Genomic DNA, 24,464 nt, shown 5'->3' on the forward strand with positions numbered 1-24,464 from the left:
GGAGTTAGGAGGTTAAGCATTACATTTAGTTGGTGTGTGTTTTTAAGTAAGATTGAAGTTCTGTTTCCGTTGGTAAGACTAGTAGGCTTCTTTGACGAATAGCATTGAATCTCTAACATGAAGGCCAGAGGCTTGTATTGTCCTGAACTATATAGTTTGCTGCCATGTGTATTGTAGTGTATGATCGCCCAATGCTGCACAGATGGAGCTCGACAAACCAACACACACCTGTTTACCGATGTCTCTTCCTCACAGTGCCTTTTCCGAGGCACTTCGACATCACCAAAATAACTTAACTTGAGTTCAGAGCAAAGTAGAGCGTTCACAAACTTAGCGGCGGAGACTGGCAAAACATAGGAATTTACATGTTTTATCTTAAAGATGGACATAATTCAGTAACATTGACAATAACAGTGACAATCTTCAAGCTTGCACCCAGCGGGTGGCCGCAAAAATCCGCGAGTGGCCAGCTCAGTCGTCGGTCTGTAAGACTTCAGCATCACTGAGCACCCTGTCTGCCACCCGGTATTTCGAACTCTGCCAAAAAACCCATCTTCCTACTACAAAACCATGGGAATCAGCCGAGAAAAAAAAACACCTGTTCCCCAGCTCCCGTCTCTTACCATAAATTCCGTTGCAATATCACAGTATCGTAATATCACACCTAAGCCCGGTGCCGATAACCCTGTAGAAATCCCTGTCCCTTTCCCGTAGAGCCGCTCTCAAATCCCATGCACTGCATGCGCTGCACTTGCATGAAAGAGCCAAAGCGATGTGGAATCCGTGTTAGCCCCCTAGTGCCGACACCAGAGAAGATACCAGACTCTGAACACAAAATAACGAGGTATTAAAGCGATGCTGCAGAGGGGAGGGGGGGGGGGCGGGGGACTGTGAGGAATGCAGAAGCGACCGAGGAGGAGGGAAAGGACAAAAGTTCCTGGGGAAAGAGGGAGCAAGGAAAGGAAGGGAGGGAAGGAGGGAGCAGATAAGACCTTTGGGCTTATTCCCGTTACTAGGGAGCGGGATTAGGTAACGCGCACAGCCTCGGTGTTTGCGAGGGTGCACGCGTGTTTGCCTTTGTGAATTTGTGTGTGCTTGATGAGTTCACGCACACACTCGTGAGGATATCGACATGCGTCAGCTGGAGACTACATACAAGCACACGCGCACTTACACACACACGTGCACACAAACACACACAAACAAAGGGCTTGGGTTAAGGAGCTGTAATGGCTTTAGAGGATGTCAGATCTTTTATCCACCAGTGTATAATAAAGCATAGAAAGGGGGGGCTATCTTCTTCCAGTCGCTTCTAGGGGTCTCAACGGTCTGCCTTCTCCCGCTCTCTCTGCTGCATGGCCCTGATAACCTTGCCTACCCCCCATCCCACCACCCCTCTTTCTCCGTCTTATTCGTTCTCTTCCACCAAGTATTTCCTTCATTTAACCCCCCTAGACCCAGACCCCCAGCAGCCCCCCACCTCCTCCCACCCCACGCCAACCATGCGTGCACGCTGTCCGGGGTCCCCCCCGTCCCCCCGCCCGTTGCCAGTGGGTCGGCTGATGGTCATGTGCAGTGGTGGGCTTCCTGACCTTCTGCTCCGGTGCCTACTGGAGCAGCACCACCTCGTTCCCCCTCACCAGCCCCCCTCAGACTTGAGTATACCAATCTCAAGACCCGCTTCACCCCCAGGCTGAACACCCGCCCCCCCTCGCCAAATCCGACCCTCCCTAACCCCCATACCCACGCCACAGCCCTAGCCTCCGGGCGTTTGGCTCTGTCTCTGTGTCTCAGTCCATTGGTCAGTCTGCTTGTCTCTCACTGGATGCAAGTCCGCCTCTCTCTTTCTGCCGGTCTGTCTCTCTCTCGCTGAGCCTTTCTCTGTCTGTCTTTTATTGGATTGAGATTAAGAAACTTGACCTTCTTGACAACAAATGTGTGAATAGCATAACATTATTAGCAACAGAATGCCATGGATTGTTAGCTTAGCCAAGGAGCCGAACATGAGTGGCAGGATTAAGGTAGGCTCAATTCTGTGTTTTTGGTTGCTGTAGAGGTAACTGCAAATGATGAAGTAAAGCGTAATATGTCAGGTAGCTATGTACTTCTTTTTACATTTTGGGAAATGGGGAAAGAAATGGCTTTGATATAACTAAAATAAAAAGTGTAGTTCAGGTTGTTACCATAGAAACAACATGTAATCATGTACCATGGAAATAACTAACAAGTGGGCAATGGATTTAAAGATAACCGTAGGTTAGAGTTAATATTCTCACCATGATCACCTGTCACCAACAGGGCAAAGACCCATTTCGGTATTGCATGTGAAACATATATTCTATATGCCTTTTTACTAGTTTCCTTTCTTTGGAACGATTAAAAGCTTATTACAGCAGCATAGGATCCATTTTTGGATTACGTAGTTGTCTAAGTAGCGAGTCCTCAAGGACACTGTGGGAGGGGGGGGCAGGTGCCTTGTAAATGACAGCAATTAAAAACCTTGGTAATTGAGTGCCCACTTCTTGACTCTCTCGCTCTGCAATTTCTTATCCCTCTTCCCTCCACAGCTGTCTGCTGTCGTCCCATTGGTTCAGGGAGACGGCTGGGGGCGGGTCTAATTTAATTAATTGTTGAAGCTGGCTGCATCTTGCATTAGCATGGTTTAATAAAAGGCAAATCAATTAGCGAAAGAGCCTTCTCCACCTCTTTATGCAGAGCAGGATTGGGAGTGTCATTGACAGAGCCTTGCACTCTGATTAGGCTCATTGTCTCCATCTCACATACTGGCTGGTGCCAAGTCACTGCAGCGGGAAGCGATCAAGTGGAGGAAAAACAAGATTCAGAGCCGAAAAGTGTGTAACGCTGCAGAAGAACTGTCAATGCATTTGACTACAAATATTGCCAAATACCCGATCGTTGAATGGTGAATGTGGAAACTGAGGTCAATGTAACTGAAGTTATTTTCATACCCCGCGTCTGGTAACAACAGAGCGAGGACACTTAAGGTAACAAACTGCTATCCTTGTTCTTTTGCACCCCAGCCTCACAGATGACACTCGCCTTAACGGCTTTTACACTATCTCTCAAATACTACACTAAGACGCCGATGCGATGGGCGCTTTGGCAGCCACACAAAGGAAATCCATTGCTCAAAATCATCTGCCTGCGAGCAGAGAAAAACAAGCCAATTACATTGGCCATGGAGTAAGAATTAACGCCCACTGAAATGCGCTTGAACGCGACACCCCACTGCTTTTATGCCCATGCTCTACCACCTGTGCTCACGCGGGTCCAGTAATTGCCACGGACTGGAAATCAATGGCGGCGCGTCGTGAGGCACGAGCAGCCATTTTCTGACCTTGCATCTTACAGCTGTCTCTCTTCCCCCCAATCAAAGGCGAGTTGGTTGCCACGGTAACCTCAATCCCAAGCCTTTTTGCGGTAATGGGGCCAGGGAAGAAAAGGCAGCGATGGTGTGTGGGGTGGGGGGGAAATGAAGTTGCAAGAGCGAAGCGTAGCAGCTGAACATTTCATATATATATATATATATGAACATACATTGATTCTCTTTAAGCGGTACAAGCGGAAGAAATGCATGTGCTGCAGAGGTTCAGCCGTCACTTGTGTTCGGTGAAGTTCACCTTTCCTTGTGTCTTTGAGACCAAGTTGGACAACATTCTCTTATCGAGCGTTTGTTGATTTCATTCAACCATCACCTAACCCCAGCAAAAACAGCATAAAAATCGAGGTCTCCCTGTTACTTCCCCTCCCATTGTGACCCCTCATCCAATATATTGGCAAAATATCCCTGATGTTTATGTAATTCTACCATTTTAATTAAAAGACGGTGGTGGTGGTGGGTTTCTAATAAAAAGCCAAATGGCAGATACCAAAGACTGGGCTTTTTTGCAGGGCATGTTTAATCACAGCACTATTGAATGGAAGGGCGAAGGCAATAACACAGTGAATAGAGGCTGGTATTTGTGAAGAAATGTCAGAGAGACAGAGGAGATATGAAAGGGATGGTGATCCGTTATAGCCGTAGCCACTCATATGAGGAAGGTTCTCTTATATACTGTATGACATATGTGCTGTGTGACTCCACTAGGCCTTTAGCTGCTGCGGCGGTGGGGATGCGGTGTGTGTGTGTGTAGCAAAGAGACTCCGACCTGCGTGTGCAGTATAGATTGATGTGTGAACGCCCAGCAACAAAATAGAAGCATAAAGACATACACACACATATGTGCAAACAAACTTCAGATGTTACTAGCAATAGTGGTGGTCAGCTTTCCAACCCAATGTCTTGTCTTCCTTAAGCATCCTAGAGCAAGATGCATAACCCCTACCTGCTCCTTATGGCATCTATCGATACTTGGGTTTTTGAGGTTAACATGCCTGTTAATAAAATGTACCATTTGGGGTTGTGATGTGGCCGTGGCGAAGCAGTTTGCTTACCCTGACCCTCATCAGTTACTAACAGTGATTCGATATTAGTTACTAGTTAGTTAATCTTAAATGCCATTGAAGTTACTGAAATGAAAATAGTCATCCGCAGTACGTTGAGCATATTGTTTTGCCGTTGTCAAGGTAACATCGGGTAGATTAGTAGATAGTTGCATTTGAACGTTGTTATCGTTATATTTGTAGCACATAAACGTGTTCAAAATCCGAGGTGTCCGGTTATTGAAAAGATAATGCACATCCTTCGAACATTATTGACCAATCCAGATCAAGTAATTTCCAACGCTGGGGTATAAGGTAATATAATAGGCTCCTGAGAGGCTGACGCCCACTGCACTACTATCTGTTTTTTATTTAACTCTCAGGCTTCAATGCTGTAATTTCTGCTGTAGCAGGCAGCTGTTGTTGCTCAGTAAGTGTAGACGTGCTGGTCAGGGGCTCAGTGAGTCGGTGAGTGGTTGGTGGCGTACGGTGTGCGTAGTACGGTCGATGGAGCGGTTAGACCTTGATCAATAGATCCTTTTCCCCAGTTATCAACGACTTCACGCATGCTGAATACCGCACTGACTGACAGTCATACATTTAAGTGTGTGTGATTGTATTTAGTGTTGGTGGGTTTTCTTTAGCATAGGGCCATTATTATTCTGTGTGCGGCTGCTGCGGCATATGTGTGTGTCTGTGTCTGTGTGTGTGTGTGCGAAAGTCCAATATATGCATTTGTATGAGTGTGTGATAACAAGCTGCTGTCATTCCGAGGGTGGCCAAGCGTGTCTTTATTTAAGTGGAAATGCAGGTGCCCTGACAGACTGACACACACACACACACAAACAACACACACACACACGCTCAAACAACACACACACACACACACACACACAGACACACACACACACACACACACGCAGGCGAGGGGTTAAGCGTGTGTGAGTACTGAATTGAGCTGCGTGCTGCAAGTCTGCGAGCTGACCCTCAGGGTTATCTGGAAGGTTCCTCCGCACCTTGCTGCAGAAGCCAACCTCTCGTCGTCGCCATGGCAACACAGGCTGCGAAGACAATAGGTGCCCGTTCCGGGGTAGTTGTTTGTGTGCGTGAGCATCGTCGTACACGCACACAAAGGACGACAAACTGATAAAGGTAATAAAGATAAATATCAATGTCAATTGATTGAAGAAAGCTCGCACAAACACAAACAAACACACACACGAAAGAAAAAAGAACCTGAGTCAAGTTTGCGTGGATCCTTCCTGTCCTGCGGGTGTGGCGTCTGGGCTGCTCTGTTTCCTCTGCACCTTAACGGAACCATGAGGCAGACCACCATGATGAGGACCACCATGATGAGGACTACCATGATGAGGACCACCATGATGAGGACCACCATGAGGCAGACCAGTCATAATGAGGACCACCATGAGATACACCAGTCATGATGAGGACCACCATGAGATACACCAGTCATGAGATAGACCAGTCATGATGAGGACCACCATGAGATAGACCAGTCATGAGATAGACCACCATGAGGTAGACCAGTCATGAGGCAGACCACAATCCACTCCACACACATTACATTTACAAAAGGGACACAGGCACACGTACGCACACAACAACAAATAAATTGCATATCCAGGGGGACACACATTTATTCGTGCACACGGACACACACAAAAACATGCACAGGGACAGACACACACACACACACATTGCTAATGCACAGTGACACACCAAATCCAAAAAACACATATACACATTCATTTACACAGACACACGCAGACGTCCATACACACAGGAAGAACAAGAAAAGAACACACGCAAACTGCAGCCTCATCTCCAGCGGCTCACTGGGATTTATTTGGTTGATGGCAGGCGTGTGCTGTCGCAACACCCAAGAGAATCAACACACCAGACCCTCTGGAGTGGCTAGCGCTACCGTTAAGCTAATACACTCCAGTGTGTGCGGGGGTGTCTGTGTGTCTGTGTGTGTGTGTGTATGTGGGGGGGAGAGGGTGTGTGTGTGTGTGTGTGTGTGTGTGTGTGTGTGTGTGTGTGTGTGGGGGGGGGGGGGGGCGTTTGGTAAATGGGCCTGATGTGAGCAGTTGTTCAATAAAAGGATGGACTGATGGACGAAAAGATGCAGCTCGACGGATGGACGGACAGGATGGTTTCTTCTTCTGTTCTTCTGGTATTCCTGCGTATTTCTTGGGGGTGGATTCAGCCATGGTTGACCGACGAGCCCTGAGGGTGAAAGGAAAGAGAGGAGAACTTTGGAGAAAAGATATAGGCCTTGCCAACATGTGTTGTATGTTCTCCAGCCAAGGGTTTTTCAACCTGTGGCACGCAAGGGTGCTGCCGGTGCTACGTTGGATTTGCTTCTTAAAATAGACTAATACAAAATGATATGAATAAATTACACAGATAATCAATAATATGCATACATATTTTTCACTTTATATATGATTGGTTGTTATTATTTCAAAACTAGACTAACTGGGTGCAGTCAATCCAATTTTTTCCATAGTGATGATTTTCATTGAGGTTCTGTGTTCATTTGTGTTTGCTAAATGAAAACTTGGAGCATAAGCTATTCTTTCCACTGTTTCCCAATGGCCTTCTTGCAGTTATCATTGTAAATGGATAATGGCCTGCATTTATATTGCGCTTTTCTAACCAGCGGCCACTCAAAGCGCTTTACAATATCGCCTAACATTCACCCATTCATGCACACACTCACACACTGACGGCGGAGTCCAACCATGCGAGGAGACAGCCAGCTCGTCTGGAGCAGTTAGAGTGAGGCCTCTTGCTCAGTGACACCACCACAGCTAGGAGGAGCTGGGGATCAAACTAGTAACCTTCTGGTTACCAGCCCCTCCGCTCTACGTCCTGAGCCACATGCTGCTCCTGCCTGTCGTAGGTAGCGCTGGCACTCTTTGCTGAGCCACTGTTCGACTATTCATCTATCTTTTACAGTTTGCCGATGGTGGTCTGCGAAAGGTCACAATGTAGTACCACACCTAAAGTCAAAGGTTTGGAACCACTGCTCCAGCCAACACATGTTGTATGTTCTCCAGCCAACACTTGTTGAATGTGCTCTAGCGTGTTGTATGTACTCCAGTCAACACATGTTGTATTTGCTCTATCCAACACACCCAACCATGTTTCCATGCCACCTTGTTTCTTATACCACACAACTAACAAAAAGTATGATACATTAGTTTGACTCCAAATAAAAATGTAAGGATTGAAGCTGCAAAGGTATTAGTCAAAGCTTGAACCTGAAGCTGAATGCCAGCTGATCAAAGGTGGAAGCAACATCACAGTCACACACACACGCACGCACACACTTAGAGCATTAGCGTGTGGCTGCTTGGTAGGCTAACCAGCAGAGTGCTACCCTGGCAGGCGGGCAGGTTAGCCGTTAGCTTGCCAAGTGCATCCGAGGGCGCGGCTGCCTGTGCCATTGAATCGGAGATGAGTGGCAAATGTGACAAGAGGATTTAGCTTTAGCTTTCTACTCACGTCCGGAGATATGAGGAGCAACTGCATGCATGAAGACACCCGCTGTGGCTTTGGATATGCACGCACACACACACACACACAGGTATTCAGCCCCGCATTTTGAGCGCGCACGTATCCTGGCAAGGGTAATTGCGTCTGTCGCTTTTGTCGTGCGTGTGTGTGCGCGTGGGTGTGTACGTTTGTGCACGTGTTTTTAGGTACAGGGTTGTCTGTGTGTGAGTGTAGGTGCGTGCATGCGTTCGTACGTGCGTCTGTTTGTGAGTGCAGGTGCGTGTGAGTGTGTGAAGTGGCGGGTTGGTGCGCGTGTGTGTGTGTGTAGGTCGGTCCGTGTCTGACTCTGATGCCTGTGTGCATCAGTGAAGGGTTAGGCTCGGTGCGGGGTGTGCTTGGCATTGCCAATATCACGTAGAGGCGCTGGCGAGGGGACGCTGAGCCTCATGCATAGTGTATGAAGGGCTCCCTGGGTCCCGGGCTGACCCCTACCACCTTCTACACGCCACACTAAGCTCTGCCTGGCGCCTAAGGCTGGCGTTTGGACCAACGCCACACACACGCGCAAGCAAGCATGCACACACACACACACACACACACACACACACACACAGCTAATTTCAAGACCGAGAGAAACACTTGCATGCAGAGCACCTTGAAAGACCAACACATCGCACCAGAGTGTGGCTCTAGGGCCATGCAGGGACATGGAGCCCAGCTCGACAGGCAGGGCGTTCTTCATGGAAGTAAACTCCCAAACTCGCTCAGCTGGGTGTGTTTAAACGCCTAGATGTTAAAATCAAATCAGTGAAATAACGTGACATATAATCTTAGTGCATTTAAACTGGATGCTTTCCGATGGTAATCATGGGCAGTGAGTAGAACGAGACTATACAAGGCTGAAGCTTCCCTAACTGTAGTGCATGAGAAAATATGCAGAAAACAGCATTACTACTTGTACACTCTACAGTCTACACACTCAAAACTAGAGGTGAATAATCTGATTTAAAGTCAACCAAACTGAAAACGTGGCAATCACACACGCTCTTACACACACACACACACACACACACACACACACACACACACACACACACACACACACACACACACACACACACACACACACACACACACACACACACACACACACACACACACCTGTCAGGATCAATCCAATTACTTGCAGGCAGTGTACAGAGCATGTAGGCTGCCATGTGTTGGCCAGCTAGCAGCTATGACCCCCAGCAACCTCCTAGCACAACCGCTACAGCCTGACTACACACAAACACACACACACACACACATGCACATACACAAACACAAACAAACAGCAGCTAATGGCCACCATACAGACAACTAACTAATGGTAAACACACGTTTCAAACCACATGAAGGACACATATATACGCACACGCGCACGCACGCACGCACACACACACACGCACGCACGCACGCACACACACACACACACACACGCACACAGTTGAGTGACTCGCTTGAATCTCCTATCCGGAAAACAAAAATAATAGAAGGGTAGAAAATCAATAACTGTCTTTTCCGTGCCCTGCTAACAGCACTTTCTTTCTATCTATCCATCTGTCTATCTCTCTATTTGTCTCTCCCCCTCTCTCACCCGTCTCTTTCTGACGTCCTCAGTGGAGGCCCACATAGAGCAGGAACCAAGGAAATTTGTCACTCACGCTCACTAAGGGAGAAAAACAAGCTCACCAAGTCAGTGTTGGCTGGCTGGCCTGCCTGATAAACACTTAACCATTCACATCCAGTTGGTAAGAAAGGCATGCCAATTAGTCTTTACATAAAGAATTCACTTGGTGAGATGGTTGACTAATCAGTCAGTCAGTCAATGAATGAGTGAATCAGTCAGTCTGTAAATTTGTCAGTCACTCAGTCAGTTAATGAATAAGTAAGACAGTTAATCAGCCAGTCAGTCAATACATGCGTCAGACTATGACTGAATGAGTCAAGACAGTCAGTCAGTAAATACATGGGTTAATTCAGTCAGTCAGTTAATGAATGAGTCGGACAGTCAGTCAGTTAATGAATGAGTCACAGTCTCCTGTTATCATTGAGTCAGTCAGTAAATCACCCTCCACTTATTAAAGGGGAGATGGAGAGTCATTAATCACATATTAACTGGATGACGTGACTTGATGAGAACCAATTTGGTGACAAGACTGCATAGGAATCAGCTGTCATGTATTGTCAAAGTCTGCCCACTACAATATATAGGCCAATACATTTGTAAAGGGAGTTGTTGGACTTTTTAGGCTGATCCAGTGTTAGGACAGGTATGTTGAGCGATGTGGAGTATATCAATAACATTTGAGCTGGGAGAGATGAGAGAGGGAGGGATATCTAGAGAGTGGTAAAGGGGGAGGGAGGTACAGGTACAGAAAAAGATCTATAGAGAGGTGTACAGAGAGATAGAAAGAGATGTAGAAGGAGAGACAGAGAGAAGAGCAAAGGTAAAAAAGGGAGAGGTGGACAGAGATAGGCAGATTCAGAGAAAGAGAGGGGCTGAGAGGTAGAGATAGAGCTAGAAAGAGATAGAAAAGAGAGCGAGGCGAGAGGGAGGAGAGGGAGAGGTAGAGAGAGGTAGAGAGAGGTAGAGTGTCTGCCAGGACAAGGACAAACGAGGAGACAGGGTGCATATGAGAAGAGCTGTAATCTCTCCGTGGCACGGTGCATCTTCAGAGAATTGGTTGTGTTGGGAATGATGGATGTCCTGGAGACCATTCACAAAGGGCTGGGGAGAAACACACGCCGAGCGAGAGGGGAAATATGTGTGAGGGAGTATAGATTTAAATACATTTGCGTATTTGCATTAAATCACGAGGCCCAAGACTCATAGTGGTTATTATTCAGCATCCTGGCTGTACTAGCAAACATTGCAACAGCAACCCAACCAAGGTTGTCCAAGTGGACGCCACAATGAGCCTATTCGCCTACACTCACCTTAAGCAGCCCAGTGCAGAGACACACCAAAGACGAAACAAGGAGCAGATGGCAGGACGAAGAGCTGTGATGAAGATTTGGTTGGAACAGCTGTTGTTGTAGATGTTTCCAGAAACACATACACCGATATTCATCATTCTCAGAAACGAGAAGGACTACTGACTGCATCATGCTTCGGTGCAGTCTTATCATCTTACTCGATTTCCGGATTAGCATGTTATATAATGGCACACACTATAGCTGAAAAAATGCATCATTTCAGAAAACTTAATCGGCGATCTGACCCACATTGGCCATGAGTCACTGGAACAATTCTGCCAGAATATGGACGCTTCGGCCATCAATGTCAACACAAAGTCCAAATGAGAAGTGAGGACATTTCAGTGGAGGAGGAGTGCTTAACTTCGGGGCTAGACAGGTAATCTTATTGACCTCAGGGTCTGCGTAAGCCTGCCAGAGTGGACTATCGTTGAGCACCCAAACTGCATGACTTTGGCAGATAAACTGTCCATCCCTCTCTGGGGGCCGGAGTGAGCTCTTCAAAGCAAACATACTGCTAAATTCTGGAGCATGCCCGCGCCTTCTTTTAGGCTTCTTCCAAATCTGTTGCGCTACTTCCCACTTCCCTAGCCTGCAGCTTACTAAACAACAACTCTCTCCTGACTTCCACAGAATGTTTCCCTGCTCCCACTGGACTGTGCTTGCTATCCCCGCTTACAGCCTCTCTGGCTGTGGCAGGCAACACAGGCAACACAAACCAAAGGTTGAGAATGTGTTATGGTTAGCCCTTTGAGATGGGACTTTTCGAGTTTATAAATAACCGATTTGTTCTGGATTTGGACCGCAACGGTGTTCTTTTTGCCAGCCTCTATTGTTGATTGAGCCAGTAAAAGGTTTGCATAAAACGCAATGTTGTTTACAAATCTGAATCTTAATAAAGATGCTAATATAATTAATTTCAAGTCTAAATACAAATAGAGAACCATGCTCTTTATTAATTGTATTTGCTATTTAATGAGGTTAAAATTAACTATAATAGAATTACTTCAAATTATTTAACATAATGAAAAGGCTATTTATCAATTATTGATATATTATTTTAATCATTGTGAATCATTTTTTAATAATGAATTTATATTTCAGAGTTTCTTTTTATTTACCTTTTATATATATATATATAAAAACATAAAGACATATATGTATATACATACATACATACATATATATGTATCCTGTATCATATACTTTTTAACTATTTGTTTTCATTTTTTTATCGTGTGATTCTGGGCAACATAACAATAGAATGTAATAATAAAATAAATCCAGCAATGAATAAAACAACACATTCACACACACCTTCCTACACACATTACAGTACAGTGTTTTTTTTTTGCAAACTCTCTTTAACACTGCATTTAGAAGAGTGAGAGAGGAGAGAGAGAACAACCTACTGAGAGAGTTATTAGAGACAAAGCGAGACAGTTAGAGAGAGAGAGAGAGAAAGAGAGAGAAAGAGAGAGAGAGAGAGAGAGAGAGACAGAGAGAGAGAGAGAGAACATGAGCGACAGCAATAGAGACAGGGAGCGAGTAGGAGGTTCAAGTGTATTAAGTGTCCAAGTAGAGTGGTGCGTGTAGCTCCAGCGCTGTTAGCCCCCCACAGATGGGGATTTAAATGGCAGGGTGCTAGTGTTAGCATACTTATGTTCTGCCACTGTAGGCGCTGAAGGAGGGCAGGCGATGTCTGCCACTGAAGTTGTGTTTTTACAGGCGTTTCTTTCTCAATGTGACTCAAAGGATGGCCACGATTTTGATTTCCACCAAAGAAGGATGCCAATAGGATAGGGTATACACATAGACTATATTAGGAATAGGAATACGACGGGCATTGACTAAAGCACTACTACTAGGACTAACTGTCTGTCAGTTCAATTACAGAGGTTTCTTTAGACAGACATAGGACAATTATTCAGGACAAAAGATGTAGCCCATCTTCCCAACAACTGTCTTTCCCACACCCAAACCAGTGCACAGACACATACAGTCACATGGACACACACACACACACACACACACACACACACACACACACACACACACACACACACACAGAAAGTCGTATATGCCTATTAATGATCCTAGCAGAATGGCGGGAGGGACAGCAGGACTGGGTGCTTCTACTAGGTCCTGTCCTCTGCAGGTGAAAGAGGGAATATAGAAATAAATATTAAAAAAGGACATTTGTGTTTGTGTGTGTGGGTGCATGCACAGGGGCGTGTGTCCACCAAGCTGACTTTCGATGTTCAACTTAACATTAGAGGAATTATGAGTGATGAGAGAATGAACTGTATTGCTGTAGATATGATGAGTTTGTAAACCCTAAAGAGAGACTCTCTCTTTCTGTGAGAGTGAGAGAGTGAGAAAGAGAGACTGACTGACTTACTGAGAGAGAGAGAGAGAGAGAGAGAGAGAGAGAGAGAGAGAGAGAGAGAGAGACTGACTCTGAGAGAGAGAGACTGACTCAGAGAGAGGGAGCGAGAGCGAGATACACACAGACAGAGACAGAAACAGAGAGAGATAGAGAGAGAGATAGAGTGTGTGTGAGAGAGCGATTGTGAGAGATAGACTGCAGTGAAACACTGGCAGGGGAACAGAGAGCTGGCAGACTGCTGGTTTCATTGGTAGATTGATTGACAGCTGCAGGCCAACAGAAAGACACACAGCCAACAAGAGCACCCGACTAAAAACATCACATTGGGATGCAGCCATTTCCAACCGCTTTATTCTATTTGTAGAAGATTTAGTTAGAATTACATAGAATGGCACTGGATATTGCTACTAATCATACCTCAAAATCTAAAAGAGCCAACAATGAACCGGCAGTAGGATATGGTAGTAAGACTGAAATCTCCTACAAGCTCATGTCAAGAAGGAAATAAGCCTGAGATAAGGGTGAAAAAAGGTGTCCACTCTTGCCAAGATAATATTTGAGGGATAAACAGGCATTCTTTCTTTAATAATGGATATTTCAAACAAAAACTGTTCTTTTATATCAAAATACAGTTTTTTCTGGATCTTGGCATGTATGATGTTTAAATTATTTTCTCATCTCACAGTACTAAAAGCCTAGCTTCAGGAGAAAAGCAAATACCTCTCAGTGGAAATAGATTTTGCCTTCTTTCTAATGTTAACGAGGACAATGTATATTGTCAACAAGGTATTTGCCGAAATCACCAATCAAAAATGAATGAATCCTTTGTTTGAGCCATCAGTATTACAATAATGAATGTTTCAAATGTAAAGATTAACTGAATGCTCTGATAAATAACGAATTATCCATTGCTAAAATAAGTAGGGCTGCTGCAGGCAGATATTGATGGCGCTTAACCCAATTACAATTCAAAAACAGATTATAAAGTATCCAACACTCACACTATATCAAGCTGTTGCCTCTCTCAGATCATTTTTTGACAGGCAGGCTACCGCTGTGTCCAGAGAGGTCCTCGGAGTGCCGACACATCTCTTCTCATCAAAGTTGACTGGTGAAAGAAGCCCTGGGCCATGTCCTCCAATGCTCACCCACTTTAATAGCCTCAGTGTACTTTACATTAGTGACTGCATAAAGTGTATGTCATCCAACAACCCTTTAACAAAAGACAGCATGGATTGATTAATTAATTCTGATGATATTGTGTGAGCCAATTGTTCGTACTAAATCATTCAATGTTTAAGTTTACAAAAAAACATACTTTCATGTCAATCCTTCAGAAGGCTACATTTCTCTCAATTGATTGATGTTCAAATTCTGAACAAAATTGTTTGCTTGTCTGACTGTTTTTTTCTGACTGGTATCATGCTATCTTTCTGCTGCTCTAAACACGAACCTGGTAAACTCCATCCGTCTGATATTGAAGCAACAAACTTCAGCAGCAAAACACTTTGATAATAGAGTTCTCAGAAAGCCAATTTGTTTTTCCGTTCTGAAACTATGGTTCTATTAAGAGACAACACAAAAGCGCTGCCTGACTTAATATGATTTAATAAAGTTTCAATGAAATAAAATAACCTTGCAACAATACAAGGTATCTTGTATTGTTTGTATCACAGCCTAGCAAAAGCCAGAGGAAAATGGGTTTATAGACGACAATAGATGGCGATGGACAGAAAGCAGAGGAGACTAGGTCCGTTCAAATATGAAAGTGCAGTTGCTAAAGCCTTGCTGAAAGGTTCCAGGTTCAATCTCCAATAACTGCAGCCTACCAATAGACCTCATTGAGCAACATGCTCCTTAATTCCCTTGCTGTAAATTGCTTTGGATGAAAGTGTGACCTACATCACTAAAAAGCCTTGAAAACATTGAAAGCGATATCAATGACGGAGCATGTATTAAACAACTAAGTTAGCCAAGTATCTGAGGAGGGAGGTAATTTAAATTGACAGAGTAAAGTGTCCTCTTGATTTCTACCTTGAAATCTAACACCTCCAAATACCAGTATGGCTTTAGGTTTCAGCTTGGGATAAAGCACTCCTCAGAAGTCTTAAAGGTCAACTCCAAATCTAACAGGCTTCAGTTGAGCAGGAAGGGTCCGTCAGTGTTGAAGTGAACCTTAAGATTTAATCTTGGTCAGATTAAGTCAATAAAGAAAGGTTAGATGGAAAAGATGTCAGCGATAAAAGTGTTTTGGGTTACCTTTAAGCACGAAATATCCCTAAAAAAATATATATATATATTGCTTTGCTATCTTCATACAAGACTTATTTTATCAGTTTAACTTTTTCCTTGAGCCAAAATGTCTGCATGTACTCAAACCATAAAAAAGCTCTTCACATTTTTGAGTATAAACTCTACAAAGCTCAATCATCGGGATCCCTCAAATCCTCACGTCTCAACAATTTGGAAAGTAAAAAAAGCCCTCATTGCTGTGGAAGAAAAAATACCTGCACTATAATGTCAGGAAGGAAGAGGGTGGTAGGTCCAAGTGATTTGTGGCAGGCACGCAAATACACGGTTTTAACCAGTTTCTTCTGCCTCAGTCCTGGCGCCGGAAGAGGTTTGTGTGGGGTGGTGATATATTGCAAAACACTGCATTTTTCTTATTCAGAAATTGGCTCTGTTACTCGCTCACTGTCTGCCTTACAATGGCTTCTTTCTGCTCCGCTTTGTTTCTGCCTTTGAATCTCATTTTGTTCCAGTCCCTCAAGGATATGCCTGATTGAATCGGAATTAAACAAGTGTTGTGTACAGGGAGAAAAAAAGAGAAAACACCATTGCGTTACTCTCCTCTGTTCGTTCATAAACAAACACACTCGAACGTATACAACTCATGCTTGCAGTTGTAGAAGATAGTATTGACGCCCATACAAAGGTAAAAAAATAGGTCTTTGGGCTAAATTTTGGCTGGGAAACAGATCTTCGGAACCAGCTTTAGAACCAGCTTTTATAGTTTGACTTTATGCTTTCATCGGCGTTTAAACTGCTAAATTCTGCTAAAAGTGTTGCTTGGTGCCTTTATCTTTTCGTGGAGCAGCACCACCATATTTTGTCACAATAATAAATGCATAAAATTGCAACGCTCATTATATTCTTTGATGAATAAATGGGGTAAAATAAGCACTTTGTAGATAACCGCAAGGTCTTGCAACTTTCTGTGAAACTAATAGCGTAAAATCACAACGCTCTATTACAGAGTGGCTGATGAAAAATTAGTCCATTTATCATGGAAAAGTCTTGTCGTTTCCTTATTAAAGAGTCACAGTGCCATTGCCTGTCTGTAGATAGTTAGTTCAATGTGTTTAATGATTAACTATTATTAATAGAAGTCAATCTTGGTAAACAAGTTCAATACTCTATTAAGCTTGTTTGCCAAGATTTACTTATTTTGGTTCATTTATTCAGTATGTTTTTTGAAGTTCCGACATCTGGTATTTTCTCCGTGTGCATACCATTTGGGAAACTACCAAAACAAAATATAATTCACACTGTGCCAATAGCTAATCCAAACCGACAGAAGTCATGTTATAGAATTCAGTCCGAGAAATCATGTTGATTGTAGATTCACCTTTAGCAAAAGTAACTGAGAGAAAGGATTTTTAGTGAGTCTATCATTGTCTTGCATCATTCTGTTGATCATCAGGGGGATATATCCGTCTTTTATCACCTCAGGTTGGATTAACCTCATTTCAGAATTCATGGGAATCAGGCAATCTTTTGTTATGTTGTTATCTATGTATGTTAAGGACGATTTTAAAGATGAGGAGGAATGTCTTTTTTACGGAAGTGATATCCCCACAGGATATCGCCTGTATATAATTGTATACTTAAACAACACACACACAATTAGTTTCACACACACACACACACACACACACACACACACCTGACCAACACTTGATCTGTCTCTCTTGGTGGGTACAGCCGCGGTGCCTACCTGCTTGGCTTGCTGGATGCAGTTCATATACTGCCTGGCCAGGCTGGAGCAGGCCAGCGTCTGCTGTGGGTTGTCTCTGTAGCACTTGAACACCTGTCCCTGGAGCTCAGTGCAAATAGCGGTTGTGTGGCGGGGCCTGGATGGACACGGATGGTAGAGGAGAGGGTCAGTGCATCATCACAATCGCCAACCATTTTAAAGCGGACAGAGATGTACAGACATTGAGGCCAGTGAGAACGGATGAAACAAGCTGAAACAAAGCCTCCCACAGGATAGCTGTCTGAAATAACGTAAACCACATGGACTTTTATTTACAGATGGTACACTTATTATATACCTCATGCATGGGAATGCATGAATGGATGAATCATGTGTCATATAAATAGATCATATAATATATTGTGCTTGTTTCTATAGATACCTTTTCTTTTGATTGATCTTTAACACAGTATAACTTCTAGAACTGCTGGAACAAGAATAATCTTCTCCCGCTCATACAGACCCAGGTGAATACAAAATATCACATATAAATATACAATTTGATTCCATTCTTCGATATTAACCCCAGGTGTTGTGCTGCCTTCTTCCTGCCAGTCAAAGTCAAAGTGTCACTCCTTCCATATCCTCCCTGAAGTCAGGCTCAGCTCAAATGACAGCAACAGTAGTGGCAAACCTTATCTGCAACGTCTTCCGATTCATAAATCATTTGAAGAGCTTATAGAAGAGGTCTGTTTGGCTCATACGCTTTGTTTGAATAGTTCTAAATTAAGGGAAGATTCAAGGTACAGGAGCAAGATGAATTATGCATTGACAATGCAGCTCAGAAATCCCCCTTGAACTCTTTCATTCTTTTTTATCTCCTCTCCACACACACACACACACACACACAAACGGACACGCACAGGAAGTAAATGCTAATCCTACATGAGGGTAATCCTTGAGTGCTCTGTTGGTTGCAGTAATTTACCTAGTGTTGTGACAGAAACCACTAGTGGTGAGGATAGGAATAGACACACACCAACACACACAAACACACACACACACACACACACACCCTACCAGTCCAAACAAACATACACAAAATGTAGAAAACACATACACACACCAAAGCAAAAAAGAAAAAAAACACTCATATTCAAAAATAAATAATTCTCATTAAGTACAATTCACTAGTCTGATTGGATTAATGAATAATGAATGAATTTCATTATGTCCTGCAAAAGCAATATCTCAGGCTGTTTGTACTGCAATATGTGCATTACCGAATTGTAGAATGAGTGTTTTTAATACAATTAAGTTCTAAAAAGCCTTGCCAGCTTGTTCATAGTATTCCTTCTGTCAACGAGAATGAGGAAGAGGGAAGATGTGCTAGAGACACTAGAGACATAGAGCAAGGCGATAAAGAGATAGAATAATAGAGAGCTACAGAGAGAGAGAGCTAGAGAGAGAGCGCTAAAGAGAGCTAGAGAGAGAGAGAGCTATAGAGAGCTAGGGAGCGAGAGTGAGCGAGCAAGAATAAATGTTTCATTTGATGGAGACACATTGCTTCATTTGACATGACAGGGCATGCCTTGCTATTCTGGGAAACTGACCTTTTGACATCACCACATGCACACACACACACACACACACACACACACACACACACACACACACACACACCCATGCACTATTCACAGCAATTACAGAGCAGTGCATTCTCCCTATATGAATGAGCTCAGGAGCCCCTGACTGCACACAAACAGACAGACATGCTTGTTTACCTAGTTCACTGAGGAGAGGAGAGAGACGGGGTGAACCAGAGAGAGAGCGCGGATGGTTGGGAGCAACTGAAATGTATGGAATGATGACAAATAGCCCTCCTTACTTGCATGGACCACTAGTAACCAGTGGCAACACAGTGCAAATTGCCAAGATGCTGGTTGCACTCAGTGCAGGCTGAATATGTATGCATTTCATCTCATATGTCTGGTTTTACAGTCAATTCGGTAACAGTATGTGTTGGCCAGTCAAAAGCATTGCTTTAAAGCAATTGAGCCATAGGCAAACGAAACACTTAGCAAATAGATTGACTTAAAAGCCCAATTATTTTACAGTCAAGAGCAGATTGAAGTTGACTTAGAGGTTTCTGAAGGAATGGCTAGCATGTGTAAGGGCAAGGATCTGAGGCCAAGTGTGCAATGGGAATGAAGCTGGTGTCCAATTAAAGCGTTAAATATGTAAAGGGTTTTATTGTATTTGAGGAGAACTAAATGCACCGTGAGATGTCAGAATTTGCATGCCAACATTTGCCCACCATTGTGATTCACTCTGTTGCAGTGGTAAGACAACAGCAGACAATAGCCCTGAGGTGCAAATCCAAGCTCTAGCTTTTAAAAAAACAACCAATAAATCCAAATCCTTAGCCTTTCTCTATTCAGCAAGAGGAACTTTCTGATAGCAGTTGTGTTTTAATAATGGAATCTGAAGCAGAAAATTGCCTCCGCTAATCTGTGCCAACTGCCTCGTTTGAATGAAATTAAAGGTGAGCTCTTATTAGAAAAACATTAGCCGCACTAGCTGGTGTGATAGCTAACTTTGGAAGGGAAAAAAAACAGCACCAAAACAACGCTGGGATTGCTTGTGCCTGTGACGCTCTGCATGTATAAATGCTGTGTCCAGGGAGGAAGATTAGGCTCAATCATTAAACTTTCTCATTATTTTTTTGTCTCTCTTTGGCAGTGTGTGGTTTTCATGAAGAAAGCCCGTGTTCTGCACCAGTGCAAAGACTGGCATTTGGGAATAAGGCAATAAGAAGAAAAGGCAGATATCACAAGGGCGTAACATTTCATTATTTTCTCTCTTTGTTAGAGGCTCTCTCTGTGTGTGTGTGTGTGTGTGTGTGTGTGTGTGTGTGTGTAGGGAGGGAGGGAGGGTGAAAGGTTATTAACGTATGATGACAAGGATTTGGGTTCCTCAAAACCAGCAGTGAGCTTCAGGTTTTTTAATATTGCACTGAGTGAGAGGAGAGGATCAAAGATGTCATGGATGGGGTGAGATCAAAGGAAATGACAGAGCATGTCTCTTGTATTGTTAGGCTTTATAAAGCTTTCATGATGCTGCCACAAGGATAGCTTTCATGACATTATAGCTGGTGGACTTGCGCTATTGAGTAAAAAGTGCACGAAAAAAAAAGATATGAACTCCATGTCCGCGAGGCCAATGTGAGGCTTTCTGGAGAACAGAAATTCACCGGGAAGAAGTCGTGACTATTCCTCTCACTCTCACTTCCCGCCGGAGTGACTCTGATCCAAGCCTGCTGGAACAATATAACATATATCAATACAACAAGAAGAATTCCCCCAAGTTTAATGACTACACCAGGGGGAAAACAGGTTCCAAAGTCTCCAGCCTTGTCTGAAATGGGAATAGCAATCAAAAACAAGCACAAGCGGCAGATTGAAAAGAGACAGCCGCCTTATCCGTACCTTCATACAGTGACAGCTTGAGTGGTGAGGAGATAGAAAGTGTATGAGAACAATTCACACTCTGTTAGCCTAGCTGATGGATCCCCACTGAACTCCCTCTGCGAGAATCTACAGAGCACGAGATGGGGAGGGGATAAGGGGAGTGTTTCATTAAAATAGGTGACATGCGGGGAACAAGATAAGGGCTTGTGCGCATGTGTGTTTGTGTGTGACATCTTAACGGCGATAACTTTTCAATCAAAAGAACTCGGGGCTCCGGCCGACTCGATCGACGGGGAAGCCAAGGGGAGACATGCTCCGTGGAGCATTGCGCCGCTATCGCCAGCCACTGCCTGCACTCTTTATCGTCAACAATTTCAATTTCGGTAAGGGGGTTTCTTTATGCTTAAGATGCCACCTTAAAAAGCGTTGGTCGGTGACAGATTTTCCAGTGTATTACAGGAGGCTTTCACTGACCATTGCGTATGCTAGGGCTTCAGGTGCACCTGTTTTCCGTGACTTACTCACTGATAGCATCAGTTGATTATGTTATCGTACCGCAGCATCGTTAAATACTTGATCCGGATTGTTCAATTAGGTTTCAAGGGTGCGCATTGTTTTTCAATAACAGGACATCGCTGCCTTTTAACAGTTCCAGATCAATGTGCTACAAATTCAACATTAACAACAACCACATATTACCTATCGTCTGATGGTTTCATCACAATGCAAAAACTCGATGCTCAAGTGGAAGCATAATTTCATTTGAGGTGGTTCAAGTGGATAAAAAACCAACAACGCTTTAGATTAAAGTAATTAATATGTAATCAGGCAAAACCACCCCGTCGTAAATTAGTCCCAAAGTCCCCCAGTGTACGACCATCTTACCCCACCAAAAAACAACAACATGTTTTTCTTAAAAAATTGTGTTCTGTTCATGTTATAAAGTAGAATCTAACTCATAGACGCAGGTACATGTGACAAAGTAAAAAATGGTAGCTCACTGAAATCAAGAATCAGAAATGCGAATTAGAAGGTGTCAGTTTGTGTATACTTGTGTATAAAGACCAAGAATAGCCAACACCTGGCTTTATAAGAAAACATTTTAGGAAAGGGAATACTGTATACTATGTGAGTCCATGTGGCATGCTTTCCATGTGATAAACCTCTGAGTGACTCTGTGCAGACAGGTGCTGTAACATATAAGGGCTAGCCTTCAGCTCCCTTGGGAAACAGTAAGCCTAGAGTGTAGTCACCTGGCCATTGCGTTCCCTAATTGGAGGTGTCCCAATACACATTTTTCACAGATGCATACACAAGTAGACAGGTCAGGAATGTATGCTTTTATCAGTTTTCTTGTATTGAAAGTTAATGGAAACAAATGCAATCAAAATATTGTTATGCAGGGAATGAGATTTTTGACTACTCGCCAAACAAGTAAGGGGCATAATATAGTTGTGCAAGCAAATAAATATCAAATAAATATCCCCTTAAGCAAGAAACGCAAAAATACTCTTGAGGGTTACTTGATGTATGAGGAAATTCATTCAATCATTTATAATAACCTCATGAATAAATGGTTATAATACACAGTTGCAAGGCCTTTTAAGATCTAACTTATATCTTTGATGCTTTATTTTCCCATCAAATCATTTAAATAGATAGAGTAGATTTTGTTTGCTGAAATCCAGCTGCAGACACAACCACCTGTTTGTGAAGCCGTGGAGGAAGCAACTAATGTGTCTTTAATCTAACGACCTAAAGGTGGCCCAAACACCAGTCACCAGTCACAAGTCAATGGGAATCTCAATTTAATTCTTGTTGTATAAAGCAAATAAATAAGGATCTGAGTGGCTTGTTCATCTCCATATCATGGTTCATGAGAGGTCCCGCTTGACAGTTTAATGTCATAAAAAATGTATTATGGATTGAATAGTGATACGTTTTGGCCAGACTTATGGATGCGGCAATCCAATTCCCGCCCTCAATGGTCCAAATATAGATTTTTTTCCGGTGCTGGTTGCAAAAATTGTCAAGCAATGGACTTGCCAATAACGTGAAATCGAATGCCTCAAAACGGTGTGTCAACCAATAGGTGATCATAGGCAACATCCATAATGTTTACATTCTTAGTTGAAATCCAAGTTGAGGTACGTATATGTTTACATCAGTGTTTAGCTGTTGTGGTACGGACTGGAGTCCATGAATCAGTACCAGATTGTATGTGGAGTGATGGAAAACACAACCCTCAGGAGTGGTGGCTCTGGTTGTAGAGAACAATATGGGACAACATGCTGCTTGCTAGGATTTGTGTCAGGCTCTACTTTCTACATTCCAAGTCATTATAGTAATATGTTCAACATAGCACCTGCTGCTATCTCTCCTTTCACAGGACGTCTTGTTCTGTCAGAGCTCCGGCACAGCGTCGTGTACATGCTGTTACACAACTGTCTTTCCAGGTAAATTTTGAATTTGCATCCTCGCTTTCAGGGTCTCATATTACACAACAGCGGATTAATTTGGCCTGGGCTTGGCACGAAATGGATTAAAAAAACATCAAGCTTGTTTATCAATCAGCAATTCTGGGGGATAGATCGACCCGGGCTAAGTCCTGAATGCCCTCAAGTCCTAGAATTTCCACAAAATCCCCAAATGGTATTGTGCTTTTTGTTTACATTAAACATGAGCACTGAAGAATAACTTTAAAGCCTATGGCATCAAAGTTTACCTATTGACCCCTTTAATTTGCTCCAAAATAAAGTCGTTTTCAGACAATGAAGCAATAGTACAATTGTGTCATTATGTACAGCTTGTAGCTGCACAAAAGAGTAAGTGTACAATTAATAATGGGAACCCTTCGACTTCTATTATACCACTAAAAACACCAAGAAATTAAGCCAAAAAGAAAAACTGCTGCTAAGAAACCAATAAAAGAAAGAGTGAAAGAGAAAGCAAATCCTGCTCAATAAATTTAAATCAGACCAAAAAACAAAAAGACAACAGGAAGCAAAGAGCAGTCACACAGCAGGAGATAAGAACAAAAATGTTCTCATAAAAGAGAAGTGTGTTACAGAGCATTGAATAGGCAGAAGAGGAGAGCAAGAGAGGGAAAAGAGCGAGCAAGTGTCAGACACAAAAGGCAGAAGAGGAGAGAGTTTGGACACAAAGGCGGCACCGTGGCAAGATACGTTGGGTTGTTTGAATGTATGTCCGCGCAGCGTGCACACATTGCACCCACACACTGCGGCGGCGGCGGCTAAATAGAATAATTACCATGTGGTCAGTGTACTGTGAAATGACAACGTGACCAGACACAATGAAAGGCCGGCCAAACGCTGACAGAACACGACCAGCACATAGCCAGCAGAATACAAAGCCAGAGCCAGGCCGTGCAAGGTTGAGATAGGCAGCAGGAAGAGAGAGAGAGAGAGAGAGGGGGGGGGACATACGATCTTGCATGTGAGTGCACGTGAGTCCGAACTGCCGCTAAAACATTGGGAGAATAATGGGCATAGCGCTGCTTGACAATACACTCCTTCTTTCACCAAACAGCAAAGCACCGGTGAGATGAGTGGTGGCATTTGTTCTGACCTGAATTGGGCTCCATTCAAATGAATTGGCCAGGAATAGTGAGTGAGTGGCTGCA

At 43.6% G+C, this 24,464-nt stretch overlaps 1 protein-coding gene across 1 annotated transcript in view; it reads right to left on the bottom strand.

Moving 5' to 3' along the window:
- Positions 1-6,285: 6,285 nt before the first annotated feature.
- Positions 6,286-24,464, bottom strand: part of chchd6b (coiled-coil-helix-coiled-coil-helix domain containing 6b) — a 52,682-nt gene continuing 34,503 nt past the window's right edge. Inside the window, exons 7-8 of the mRNA XM_079748735.1 lie at positions 17,373-17,508; positions 6,286-6,693 (exon numbers count right to left, since the gene is read on the bottom strand). Coding sequence (XP_079604861.1) covers positions 6,670-6,693; positions 17,373-17,508 — 160 coding nt within the window. The 3' untranslated portion in view covers positions 6,286-6,669. The remainder of the gene's footprint in view (positions 6,694-17,372; positions 17,509-24,464) is intronic.

The sequence above is a fragment of the Pollachius pollachius genome (genome assembly GCF_949987615.1).
Source record: "Pollachius pollachius genome assembly, chromosome: 12".
Lineage (NCBI taxonomy): Eukaryota > Metazoa > Chordata > Actinopteri > Gadiformes > Gadidae > Pollachius > Pollachius pollachius.